Source organism: Rhinoderma darwinii, assembly GCF_050947455.1.
Source record: "Rhinoderma darwinii isolate aRhiDar2 chromosome 2 unlocalized genomic scaffold, aRhiDar2.hap1 SUPER_2_unloc_44, whole genome shotgun sequence".
In the NCBI taxonomy this organism is placed as follows: domain Eukaryota; kingdom Metazoa; phylum Chordata; class Amphibia; order Anura; family Rhinodermatidae; genus Rhinoderma; species Rhinoderma darwinii.
The window spans coordinates 62,455-76,676 of NW_027461712.1; the positions used below are offsets into that span (position 1 = coordinate 62,455).

At 44.7% G+C, this 14,222-nt stretch overlaps 1 protein-coding gene across 1 annotated transcript in view; it reads left to right on the forward strand.

Moving 5' to 3' along the window:
- Nucleotides 1-14,222, forward strand: part of LOC142677665 (uncharacterized) — an 82,618-nt gene that overhangs the window by 16,310 nt on the left and 52,086 nt on the right. The window contains exon 2 of the mRNA XM_075847277.1: nt 13,123-13,277. Within this exon, the coding sequence (XP_075703392.1) occupies nt 13,155-13,277 (123 nt within the window). The 5' untranslated portion in view covers nt 13,123-13,154. The remainder of the gene's footprint in view (nt 1-13,122; nt 13,278-14,222) is intronic.

Sequence of the window (14,222 nt, forward strand, 5' to 3'; positions counted from 1 at the left end):
TCTACGGAGGGGTCTCTCTTATACTCCTACATTTGCCTTTGACGAGTTCTCCTGGGTTAAGGATATTCATCTTTTTGCCAGGAAGCTGGCATTGCACAAATATTTTAAGACCAAGACCAGTGATGAATATCAAATGGACTTTAGTGAACGCAGGACCTTACAGGCCCTTGAGGATTTGTCTGATGAAAATGAACACCGTATCAGTTCAGCCACCGGCCCTTTTTCGTCTCTAAGACCTCGATCAAAGATGACCCCTCCCTTTGCACAATACGCACATATCGACGTCTTTGTCAAACTGGTGAGCTCCGAATTGGGGAAACTTAAAGCCAATAAACATGGCACCAATCATAATTTGAATAAAATGGAACAGGATGCACTAGACACACTGTGCAATAATGATGAAATTATTATAAAATCCTCAGACAAGGGTGGCAACATCGTCGTCATGGATCGTGCTTACTATACATCCATGGTCCACAAACTACTTGATGACAGATCCACATGTGTCATCCTGGAAAGGAACCCTACGAATCTCTTTACATCAGAGCTTTGCTCTCTATTGGATGATGCTAAATCTAGACAACTTATTACTCCAGACGAATTTAAATTCCTGTACAATTCCACTCCGACTATTTCAACCTTCTATGCACTTCCTAAGATTCACAAGGATACAAGACCAGTTCCTGGGAGACCCATTGTCTCTGGAAACGACAATCTGACACAGGGCATCAGCACATATGTCGATGAAATGTTGGCACCCTTTGTTAAAGCCTTACCTTCTTTTCTGAAGGACACCCTCACCAGAATCCAGGGGATCAATGTCACTGACACTACCTTAATCGCCACTGTTGACGTAGAATCACTTTACACGAACATTAAACATGATTTGGGTTTACAGGCGGTACAGTATTTTCTGAACACTAAGGGAACACAATTTCAGGCACACAACACTTTGATACTTTCACTTCTTAAATTTCTATTAACTCACAATTATTTTTTATTTGATGGTAAATTTTACCACCAGGTAAAAGGCACAGCAATGGGCACAGTTTGTGCACCCACTTATGCAAATTTATTTCTAGGGTGGTGGGAGGATACTTTAATTTTTAATGAAGACTTACTTTTTTTCACGTGTCACATACTATTCTGGGGGAGGTATATTGATGATATACTGATCTTCTGGGATGGTGACACTACACTTTTTCATGATTTCATGGATATACTTAATCACAATGACATTGGCATGAAATTCACTCACCACATACATAAAAACACTATTGATTTTCTTGATCTTCAGATTTCTCTGGATTCTGGTGGCGGTGTCCACACTAATGTCTTCAGAAAAAAGACTGCTACCAACAGTTTTTTACAATATGGTAGCTTTCATCCACCAGCACTCAAGAGGGGGATACCTATCGGTCAGTACCTTAGGGCCAGAAGGAACTGCTCCGATGAACACACTTTCAAATTAGAATGTGACACCCTCTTCCATAAATTTTCGGCAAGAGGCTACCCCAAAAAAATACTACACCGAGCTTATGCCAGAGCTAAGGCCACTCCCAGAGAGGAACTGCTCTATGGCAGAAAAACTAATGTTGAGGAAAGATCTGGAGGTTCCAATATTAGGTGTATTGGCAATTTTGACACTTGTTCCACTCAGATCTCTAAGATTTTAAAGAAGCATTGGGCTATTCTGCGGTCTGACCCTGACTTAGCGGACGCCATTTCTGACATTCCGAATGTGACCTTTCGACGCGGTAGGAACCTCCATGAATTTCTTACGCGGAGTCATTATTCTAGACCACTCATCCCTCGCGATACATGGCTCTCAGCTCCTGCGGTGGGCTCCTTCCCCTGTGGCAGGTGCTCCTTCTGCACATATATGCCCAAGATCAAGTGTTTTACCAACCCCCTAAACGGTTGTCAATTTACCATCAGACACTTTATTAACTGTCAAACCACTGGTGTTGTATATGTCGCCAGATGCCCTTGCCCCAAACTGTATGTTGGCAAGACCACTCAGCAACTCGGGAGACGAATCTCCAGACATGTCAGTAGTATCAATATGAAAGAGGATACTTCCATTTCTAGACATGTGAGATCTTTTCATGGGAGCGACTCCAAGGTCCTTCAATTTTGGGGCATTACGCAATTAAAACTTGGACCTAGGGCCGGCAACTTGGATAGGAGACTACTGCAGGAGGAGGCACGATGGATACATAGGCTCAGCTCTTTGAGTCCTAATGGCCTAAATGAGGGGTTCACCTTCATGGCTTTTTTGTAGGTGGCACTGTACCCTCTTCTCTTGTTATCATAAACCTTTATTGCTGAATTAATCTTCTCTGCTGAACATATTTTCCCTTGTGATACTTCTGTCGTTCTGACAGTTATGTGACACACTGATCACCACATATGCAGTCTTGATGTATACTTAGTTATACCTTATTAATGCTTGGTGAGCATGTATATTACTGTTATGGAATAAATATATGTATAATGTATCTGGGACCTCAATGAGTGCAATGCTGAAGAGAAGAACATGTATTAGAAAATATGTTGGGTATTATTGAAAGGTAATGGAATAGATTTGCAGACATTCTGTAGATAGTAGAAATTGGGGCCCTACAAGGACTTACCAGACACAAAGGAGTCTGTTTATATGATGTTTGAGTTCTGTGCATACAGCCAAGATAGATAAGGACCAGACACCAGATTAACAACTAGATGTAAGAGATAAGAACTATGTACATAGAGACATAAATCACGAGGGAAGAAACCACAAGAATGTAAATGATTCATGTGTGTCTGCACGTATTCATGTGATATTTTTACTATATAAACTCTGTGTCTCTGCAAATAAAGTCAGAAGGATTTTTACCTTGAGAAACGTCTCAGTGTATCTGTTGCTTCTCCGAGCTCGCACCCCCCCACCTGATTTGAACCTGCATGGAGATCAAGGCGTAACGTGACTCAAATTGCGATCACATTACCATTGAGGTTATCGATCTAACAGACGACTCGCTCTGATCCCTGCTCTCTCTTACTATTTGTTTTTGTCCACCGAACTTGACTATGTAAAATAAATGTATTATGTAAAATAAATATATTATCATGCACTCGTGTATGCTGACTCTGCATGTTGCCCTGTGTGACTGTATTTTGCTCTCCCTGTGGCTAGCATGACGCGTATATCGTATTGAATGCATGCATTTGCTGTCATCCTGTATTGAGGCTCTCTACGGTATCCAAGTGTTTGGATTTGTTTATCCCGATTGGGTGCCGTTTTGTACTCCTTATTGGCTGCCCTTGCTGTCAATCTCCCCGCATACAGAATTTTCTGAATGACTATCACCCGTTTTGACTGATGTGCGCTTGCGCTCAGCCTCCGTGGTGATTGGATGCCTGATCCCGGTGTTCTATTGGCCTGTTGTCATGCCATTCTCCTTGGCGTGGGGGCTTGTCATTTGCGGCCATCTGATTGGCTTGGAGGAGAATCGTTGCCGTCACACGTCATGCAGACGCAGGCACACGAGTCTATATAGGGAGCAGGTTTTCAAACGCGCGCTCATTAGCCCCGTGTTATCCCCTGAGGACGCTGCTTCTGCAGCGAAACATGTCGGGGGGGGCTATCGCCATTTTAATACATCACCGACGGTCCAGTTATTGCCTCCATTCGGGGGAACTGTTCCTATGTACGGCAGTCTGCAGCTGCCGAATCAGTTTCTCTCACTGCGTCCAGTGCTGTACTGGATGCATGCACACTGACTTCTGTGTTACATACTGGCCGTCTTTTGACACAATTTTAACTCTTCAGTGTCGTTTGTCTGTTTGATACAATAATAAAAGTTATATTTTAACTGCCTTTACTGACATTTATCGACTGATTGACTGGTGGCTGCGAAATTGGGACTTTGTGCCTAGGCACATTTCTCTTCAACATATTACGCAGCACTTAAATCTAGAGGGAACATAAACCGACAATATCAGACATTATATAGTGACAAAGCTGATTTTACAATTCAGACGGGAGGATTGAGGACCGTGATCACAAGAGCTTACAATCTATGAGGAGAGGAGGAGTGAGGACGCTGATCACAAGAGCTTACAATCTATGAGGAGAGGAGTGAGTGTCAGGGTAAAACTTCCTTTTTTTTCCCCTGTTATCTCACACCGAATAACTACCTCTGTAAATTGAAAACTGGTCGCATGCATGTAGAAAATATACCACGAGACAAGTTGGTATAGATCCTACCTCCGTCGAGTAGGAAGTGAGCTGAACTTTTTTATTAAACAAAGAAAGAAACCCAAAACTCCTCCCTAGAAATGTGGGGCGTGCTTAAGCACCATTGGCTCCTCAGCTGTGAGTTCTTCTGTACACTCCTCTTGCATTCCAGGGGCGGTGTCTTCATAGGCGTGTTCCTGATACAGGTTCCATTTTGTTACATTCCAGTTCTTTGTGTAATATACTGATATATATATACATATGTGTGAGGATAATATTTTTGCAAACAATATACATGGTAATGATCCCTGACAGTCCCCCCTAAAAATATTATTACTCTATCCCTGAGTCTTGCCTAGCAACCTACCACTGACCAATCGAAACAGGCGGGTAGGGGTTTTGGATTTCTTCACCAGCTTGAGACGAGCTACTCCTTCTGAGTAACCCCCCTTTGTACCTGGACTTCCAAGGTTTCGGAGTGGTCCTAACTTTCCCTATTCTCCTCAGGATACAGGATGGTTGTCTTGGTATAATCTACAAACCGCAGCTGGTTGTAATATATATAACTAATCCAGTCTACATTTTTATTAATAGTAATAATTGTCGCACTGTCACTTACTGTCCTAATGGGACTTTTACCCGTGCAGATATAACAGGTCATGGGCAGCATCTTCCCCAACCCTAAAGACACCCGGGTAACATAACCTCCGGGCTGTCATTGCGGCCATGTACTTCTTACATATGAGTGACAACAACCAGTGACCTTCACCTCACACCTCCACATAAAACTCCTCAGATTGTAATTTGCAGGGCCGTGGCATATTTACACACATTATAATTATAAACCTCAGATAATCTAAACAATAGGGCCTCAACTAATACTATAATCCTATCACCAATCTCATGCTATCACCCTCAGGTTTTGGGTCCCATCAGTTCATTGCCAGTCCTGTACATCATCGTCCTCTTCTTCTCCTGTCTTCTGTGGAGTCAGACTGCAAAGTGGTGTCCAGTGAGGGATTTATTATTATCCTCCATCTGGTCACTTACTTATTAAAACACTATATACTGCTGACGGATTCACTCAGGTCTTTACTTTACTTTGCTGATGTCATCAGAACTTGGTTTGGTCCTTCTCATCTGTCAGACACCGTCTCTTTCAGTATACGTCACCAGGCTGTACATAGCACCTCATGCTGTGAGCCTGGGGTGAGATCCCACTTAGACGGAGTAGTGGAGTTTTAGGGTAAGTCCACACGGCAGCGTCCGTAACGGCTGAAATTACGAAGCTGTTTTCAGTAGAAAACAGCACCGTAATTTCAGCCGTTTTGGCATGTTGAGGCGCTTTTTACTGCGTCCATTACGGATGTTAAATGGAGCTGGTTTTCCATGGAGTCAATGGAAAACGGCTCCATTTATGTCTGAAGAAGTGACAGGCACTTCTTTGACAGCGGGGCGTAAAAAAATATGACCGTGCGCACAGAACATCGTAAGACCCATTCTAATGAATGGGCAGATGTTTGCCAACGCTATCGAGGCGCATTTTCGGACGTAAAACGCCCGAATTACGTCCGTAAAAAAGCCGTGTGAACATACCCTTATTGTGACTACCATAAACCCTCCGTATCTGTCTTCTTTCTCTGGCAAGTTACTTGTCTGGGCAGCTGCTTAGAATTGTGACACTGCCGTCAGTTCGTGAGAAACGCGTTGTAGTGGCTCAGGCTGCGGCTTCCGCATCTCAGTGAAGGAGTTAATCATCTTAAAAGTCTTCTAGTTCATATTTACTGGCACTTGTCGGGGACCCAAACCTTGTCAATTGTTAAAATAAATACTAATCTGGTGATAACATCATCCGCATACATTATAAACGTTGTTCGAAGTACATACAATAATAATGTCAGGCCCTTAAATGACATCAAACACCCTTATATAAGAAAAACTTCTCTGTTACAATGGACAGGGCACCTAGAAGATGTGTCATTACTGGGTACATTGTATTTGAACATGATGTTTACACTTTCCAGCAGGATTTGTAACTTGATCTCAGCTGATTGCCTGTAACATCTCCTATTCACAGAAATATACACAGATTCCACCTGTTTATCTGACAAGTGTCTCAAACCAATTTTTCTCCCCAGGCCTCTCAAGGTCTGTTCTCTTTGTGGGAGGCGGGTATGATAAGGTTGGCACCGGTCTGCCAGGACTGTTCTGTAGGCAAATCAAACAGCTCTAACAGAATTTAGCAGCATCAGCTGTAAAGCCTGGGACATACCAATTAGATCTTACCAAAACGATCCTTGCAGTCTTGGGGCATATGTGAGGTCATACACCATCAATGCAAGTACCATCAAGAGTGCCTTGGGTGGTACCGGTTTACCTTCCTTTATCCGTCCACATTCTGTCAGAATCTGGTTCTCACGCGTTCCGCTCCCAGTTGGGCTTTCCATCGCATAATCTGTAATTGATTTGAAGAAAAACATTAACAAATAACATATTTGCATTAAACGTTCACATTGAGCAGTAACTAGAAGTGATACATGCAAACTCATTTTACTTCTTTTATATATATCTACACATATACACTGCACAGAATTCTCTGCTCTAAAATGTTTCTTTCACAACAAAAATATTTTCAAATAGGAATCTACTTGCACTGAGAAGTTATCATTCACACAAACATAATACTGACGCCTGCAATAGTCCAATGCTAAGGCTGGTCCAGAACTTTACATAAAACTTAACCTCCGTATTTAATATTCCCACAACACTTTCTGAATATCGTTATTAAACAAACTAACTTTGGGATAATATCTGGAGAACTGCTGACATCTTATCATTGTACAAACACCAGGTCAATACTTGGGATAACATTGTTCCCCTGTCACTACACACAATGTCTGCAGTTTGGAAGATACAGGCCGGGCTTCAGGCTTCCCTGAGAACAGGTCTACACACACACGAGCACATTGTCATACACTTCTACCTCGGGTAGTTGTATGTTCTGCAGTCGCTGGGATGGGTAATCTGGCCGGGCTGCACTTTTCACAGGTACCTTTGCTGTTTTACCTATGTCATGCAGTGCGCACGTCACGTCGGCTGCTAGAAACCTAGTGGTGGCATTATTGTATCCAGGGACAAGCCAATTTACTGACACCTGGCTGCACATTCTCTTGTCAGTTCTGTCTTCTCTTGCTCTCGCAATTGGCTTACCCGATGATCCAATAAAGTTCCTACTACCAATTGGCCCATAATTGTGGGCTTTGCCAAAAGCGTACCTAGAGTCGGTGTAAATGTCGGCCCTCTTACCTTCTGCCAGGTTACAGCCTCAGCGAGCACCTCCAGCTCCGCTCCTTGAGATGAATGAGAAGGTGAGAGTGGTTTCTGGATGATTTACCTGGTGCCTCGTATCCTGTCTTGTACATACTGTATATGATCAAGTATCTCTACATTACAAATTTACATTAAAAACCCATGTCACATATAGATAGAACATTTCAATGGGGGGCGTCTTCATTCTCTAAAATAAAACCAAATGTTATACACTTCTCCACACTCATCCGATAATCCAGAACACTTTGAAAATTTCACTTTATCAGGTTCTGTAAATACTTGATTAATACAAAAACAAATAAAAATTACTAAAATCTTTACATAAAATTAACAATGTTTAGATAATTTTCACCTCCTTCCCTCCTAAATCTGGAAAGACTCATCTGTGAGTGACCTCGACCTCTTGTGTAAATTTGCTGGAGGCGGATGGTCTTTTACACAGTACCTCATATTGGGTGGAGACTACAGCACAGCATACCCAGTGCCATATTTACTGTTCTGGAAGGATCTACACAGAAAAATCTCAACATTTAGGTTACTCTCATACACATTTAATCTGGATTACTCAATGGGGTCTCATACACATTTTGTAGATCTCCGGGAACCAAATTCATTAATTCAAAACAAACCAAAATTGTACCTGATCAGTCCCTTCACCATTCCCCCCTTTGTGGACTCTGCGAAAGTAATGTAGCAGGGTTCAAAACTACACCTCCACATAATAAGGTTGGGCACTCTATCTGGGGGGCACTAGTTTAACCCCCTGTAATACACAACAGCCTGGAACAAAAATGACTTTCTCCTGACAAAAATAAATTTTATCTTTAAAATGACTTGCAACCATTTACCTGTAAAACATCTCACATTTTCCAAAATAACATTTAGGCTGCACTAGAGCACGTGCCTCATGTGTGAACACAAAACAATTGTAATTAGTTATTCAATAAAACGGAAATTTTATATCTAGTAATATTAATTACTGCAAACCAATAAACTGTATATAAGAATAGGGAACAGTGGGGGCACATACATTTTCAAGACCCCGTGTCTCACAATATCTGTAGTTTGATACATCTGAATTAACATCAAAACATTCCAACATTAAATCTTATCACATTATAACACAAATATGCAGCGTAACTTTTATCAACAACAGCGCATGCGCAAAGATAAACTTTCCTGTACACAGAAAAAAGAAACTGATTTTAACCCCATACACAAAACACTAAGAATTTTTGTTTTTAGACATTACTGCTGTTAAAAATAAGAGCATAGAATATAGATCTAAAATCAGGGCAATATTGTAATCCCCTTGTCTCATCCGTCCACGCCCTGTATACCAGTCGGTCTGCTTCACACTGCAGACAGCACACAGCCCCACTCCCCCACACAGTCACATTCTACAGGAGGGGGTCACACACTCACTCCTCACAGCTTCTGTTCTCACAATCTTAACAATTTCAATGCCGGCAAAACAACGTACGTATCTGCAATCATTCATCGCACTATTGTGTAGGAATTTTCTACGATCAAAACATCAAACACATAATCTGTAACTGTGTCCAATCTGTCGGCCACTATCTCTATATTATGATGACGTGTCTTTTCACCTGTGCACAGCGTCCTGCACCCTGGGACGGAATCTAGAATAGAAGAAAACACTGCAGCGTGTGTTACTGAGGGGAATGACAAAATTAAGAAGGCTATAATTTCATACTGATTTGATTGGGCCGGGCGTGACTTCATCAGGGGGTGGGGAAGGGGCAGCCTCTCCCAGAGGAAGCACAGTGCTCAGCTGTGAGGGGGGTTTTGCTGCCCACAATGAGGACACACCCAACATGAGGGACTGTCGCCATTACAGGGCGGCGGCTGGTCCTGTGGTTTCTAATACATATAACATACAATACCTTTCTTATTCATAACTTCCATTCGCTTCACCAAATCGTACGAATAGGATCGTCCGGGTACGGGTGATCCTGATGATTTGAATATGGACCGTAAACCATCCATTCTAACAGTCTATATTATACACGTAATTTATATAACCATTTTCGGTCTACAACTCTCTAGGTCTAGCCGGAAATATTAAAATTTCGCAGTCTGCAACTCTCTCTAGGTCTCGCCGAAATATTGCAATCTCCCAGTCTGCAATGTATTTCATCTCGTTGGAATATTACAATCCCCCAGTCTGCAATTTTATTAAATCTAGCAGGAATATTACAATCTCGCTGGAATATTACAATTTTCCCAGTCTGCAACTCACAGGTCTTGCTGGAAAATTACTCACGACTGATCGTGCCCCTGTATAAAACAGGTTATATTTTCTATCTAGTCCCTAATTACCCAGAGGATGGTTAGTCGGGAGCGACTAATTTCTTATGGGTTCGTGACCACACAGTGGGGATGTCGCTTCTGTCGCCTGAGATAATCGAGCCAGTCGATCAGGGTTCTACAGATTCCCACAAGACCGTCCACTAACACAGATAAGTCGAAGATTAATAAAATCAACAGACTTACCGTTTTATTGTGGAGGTGATCAGGCTCCTTCGGTGGGCAGTCCTGGGTCGTCTGTTTCACCTTGTGATTGTCGTCTGTCCGGATTCCGAAATCCCCTCAAGTGTGGCCCTACGTTGGGCGCCAAAATGTCAGGGTAAAACTTCCTTTTTTTCCCTGTTATCTCACACCGAATAACCACCTCTGTAAATTGAAAACTGGTCGCATGCATGTAGAAAATATACCACGAGACAAGTTGGTATAGATCCTACCTCCGTCGAGTAGGAAGTGAACTGAACTTTTTGTATTAAACAAAGAAAGAAACCCAAAACTCCTCCCTAGAGATGTGGGACGTGCTTAAGCACCATTGGCTCCTCAGCTGTAAGTTCTTCTGTACACTCCTCTTGCATTCTAGGGGCGGTGTCTTCATAGGCGTTCCCCTGATACATGGTCCATTTTGTTACATTCCAGCTCTTTGTGTAATATACTGATATATATACATATATATATGTAAGGAAAATATTTTTGCAAACAATATACATGGTAATGATCCCTGACATGAGGACGCTGATCACAAGAGCTTACAATCTATGAGGAGGAGTGAGGATGCTGATCACAAGAGCTTACAATCTATGAGGAGAGGGGGGAGAACGCTGATCACGAGCTTACAATCTATGAGGAGGAGAGGAGGAGTGAGGATGCTGATCACAAGAGCTTACAATCTATGAGGAGAGGGGGGAGAACGCTGATCACGAGCTTACAATCTATGAGGAGGAGTGAGGACGCTGATCACAAGAGCTTACAATCTATGAGGAGAGGAGGAGGGAGGACGCTGATCAGAAGAGCTTGCAATCTATGAGAGGAGTGAGGATGCTGATCACAAGAGCTTACAATCTGAGGAGAGGGGGGAGACCGCTGATCATGAGCTTACAATCTATGAGGAGGAGAGGAGGAGTGAGGACGCTGATCACAAGAGCTTACAATCTATGAGGAGAGGAGTGAGGACGCTGATCACAAGAGCTTACAATCTATGAGGAGAGGAGTGAGGACGCTGATCACAAGAGCTTACAATCTATGAGGAGAGGAGTGAGGACGCTGATCACAAGAGCTTACAATCTATGAGGAGAGGGGGGAGTACGCTGATCACGAGCTTACAATCTATGAGGAGGAGAGGAGTGAGGACGCTGATCACAAGAGCTTACAATCTATGAGGAGAGGGGGGAGAACGCTGATCACGAGCTTACAATCTATGAGGAGGAGAAGAGTGAGGACGCTGATCACAAGAGCTTACAATCTATGAGGAGGAGAAGAGTGAGGACGCTGATCACAAGAGCTTACAATATATGAGGAGAGGGAGGATGCTGATCACAAGAGCTTACAATCTATGAGGGGAGGAGTGAGGACACTGATCACAAGAGCTTACAATCTATGAGGAGAGGAGTGAGGACACTGATCACAAGAGCTTACAATCTATGAAGAGAGGAGGGAGGACGCTGATCACAAGAGCTTACAATCTATGAGGAAATAAACGAGACACAAAGTGTAACAGTGTTTGTTCCAGAGGACGGAGCAGCACGAGAGAAATCCTGGAGACGGGAGTGGGAGGTTCGGATTATGGAGGATGTTAATCTAAGGTCGTTGGCAGAACGTAGAGCCCGAGTAGTAGACAGAGATGAGGGAGGAGATGTGAGGAGGTGCAGCACTGTGGAGAGCGTCGTGAGTGAGAGTAATAAGTTTGAATTTTATTCGGAAGGGGATGGGCAACCAGTGCAGTGACTGGCACAGGGTAGAGGCGCTGGTGTAGTGACTGGCACAGGGTAGAGGCGTTGGTGCAGTGACTGGCACAGGATAGAGGCGCTGTTGTAGTGAATGGTACAGGATAGAGGTGTTGGTGTAGTGACTGGCACAGGGTAGAGGTATTGGTGTAGTGACTGGCACAGGGGTTGGTGTAGTGACTGGCACAGGGTAGAGGCGCTGGTGTAGTGACTGGCACAGGGTAGAGGCGTTGGTGCAGTGACTGGCACAGGATAGAGGCGCTGGTGTAGTGAATGGTACAGGATAGAGGTGTTGGTGTAGTGACTGGCACAGGGTAGAGGTGTTGGTGTAGTGACTGGCACAGGGTAGAGGCGTTGGTGCAGTGACTGGCACAGGGTAGAGGCGTTGGTGCAGTGACTGGCACAAGGTAGAGGCGTTGGTGCAGTGACTGGCACAGGGTAGAGCCGTTGGTGCAGTGACTGGCACAGGGTAGAGCCGTTGGTGCAGTGACTGGCACAGGGTAGAGCCGTTGGTGCAGTGACTGGCACAGGGTAGAGCCGTTGGTGCAGTGACTGGCACAGGGTAGAGCCGTTGGTGCAGTGACTGGCACAGGGTAGAGCCGTTGGTGCAGTGACTGGCACAGGGTAGAGCCGTTGGTGCAGTGACTGGCACAGGGTAGAGCCGTTGGTGCAGTGACTGGCACAGGGTAGAGCCGTTGGTGCAGTGACTGGCACAGGGTAGAGCCGTTGGTGCAGTGACTGGCACAGGGTAGAGCCGTTGGTGCAGTGACTGGCACAGGGTAGAGCCGTTGGTGCAGTGACTGGCACAGGGTAGAGCCGTTGGTGCAGTGACTGGCACAGGGTAGAGCCGTTGGTGCAGTGACTGGCACAGGGTAGAGCCGTTGGTGCAGTGACTGGCACAGGGTAGAGGCGTTAGTGTAGCAGTGCAGTGTAGTTTCTGGTACAGGGTAGCGCCACAATACCTCCTGGTATCGGCCATGTGTCCGGTCTTCATTGTCTGCTCGGCCGTTTCTGCAACTTTCATAGAATTAAATAATCGCGCACGTCCATGGCCACGGCTCCGTATATACTCTGCCTCGATATGGAGGGCACATCATCGGGTAGATCGGATGAGGTGTGTCCCTGAGGTGTGACCCGCATGTATCAGACATCTGATATATTCGGTGTATAATTGTCGGTGCCGGTCATGCCCCTTTATTCCATGTTTTGGAGGCTCGGAGAAGCGGTTTCTCTCAATAAGTGATGTTCTGTATTTCACACATGATGTTGTCCCCTGTATAATTCTCTCCTCTTCTCATATAGCCGCCTGCAGTACTACAATCTCCAGTGGATCCATGTTGTCATCCAGAACGTTCCTTCTCCTGAATGACCCACCAATGATGGACAAGGACAGCAATGAGGTGACCACAAGAATATTAAACTTCACCCTGGAGATCATCTACCTGCTGAGCGGAGAGGTAAACATTTCTATATTTCTATGTTCTTTATTGTATTATGTAACGTCACGTAGGAGGAAGAAGCCAGTGTCCTGTATACCATCTACGAGACCTTCCAAGTGATGGGAAGTAGTGAAGATCAGCCAGCAATATGGTCAGTTATGTGTAATAGTAATGTAGAGTAATGAGAATAGTAAGTAGTCACGTTGTAACCAGGAGGAGAAGGCGCGGAGGAACCAGGAGGAGAAGGCGCGGAGGAACCAGGAGGAGAAGGCGCGGAGGAACCAGGAGGAGAAGGCGCGGAGGAACCAGGAGGAGAAGGCGCGGAGGAACCAGGAGGAGAAGGCGCGGAGGAACCAGGAGGAGAAGGCGCGGAGGAACCAGGAGGAGAAGGCGCGGAGGAACCAGGAGGAGAAGGCGCGGAGGAACCAGGAGGAGAAGGCGCGGAGGAACCAGGAGGAGAAGGCGCGGAGGAACCAGGAGGAGAAGGCGCGGAGGAACCAGGAGGAGAAGACCCGGAGGAACCAGGAGGAGAAGACCAGGAGGAGAAGGACCGGAGGAACCAGGAGAATCAAATGGCCGGAGTCTGTCCTGGAGACGAGGATTTCTACCACTAGTCTGACCTCTATATAGAAACATAGAAGATGACGGCAGGAGGAGAATCACATGGCCGGAGTCTGTCCTGGAGACGAGGATTTCTACCACTAGTCTGACCTCTATATAGAAACATAGAAGATGACGGCAGGAACCAGGAGAATCACATAGCCGGAGTCTGTCCTGGAGGTGAGGATTTCTACCACTAGTCTGACATCTATATAGAAACATAGAAGATGACAGCAGGAGGAGAATCACATGGCCGGAGTCTGTCCTGGAGATGAGGATTTCTACCACTAGTCTGACCTCTATATAGAAACATAGAAGATGACGGCAGGAACCAGGAGACCGCTATATCTGTAATTTAGAGCA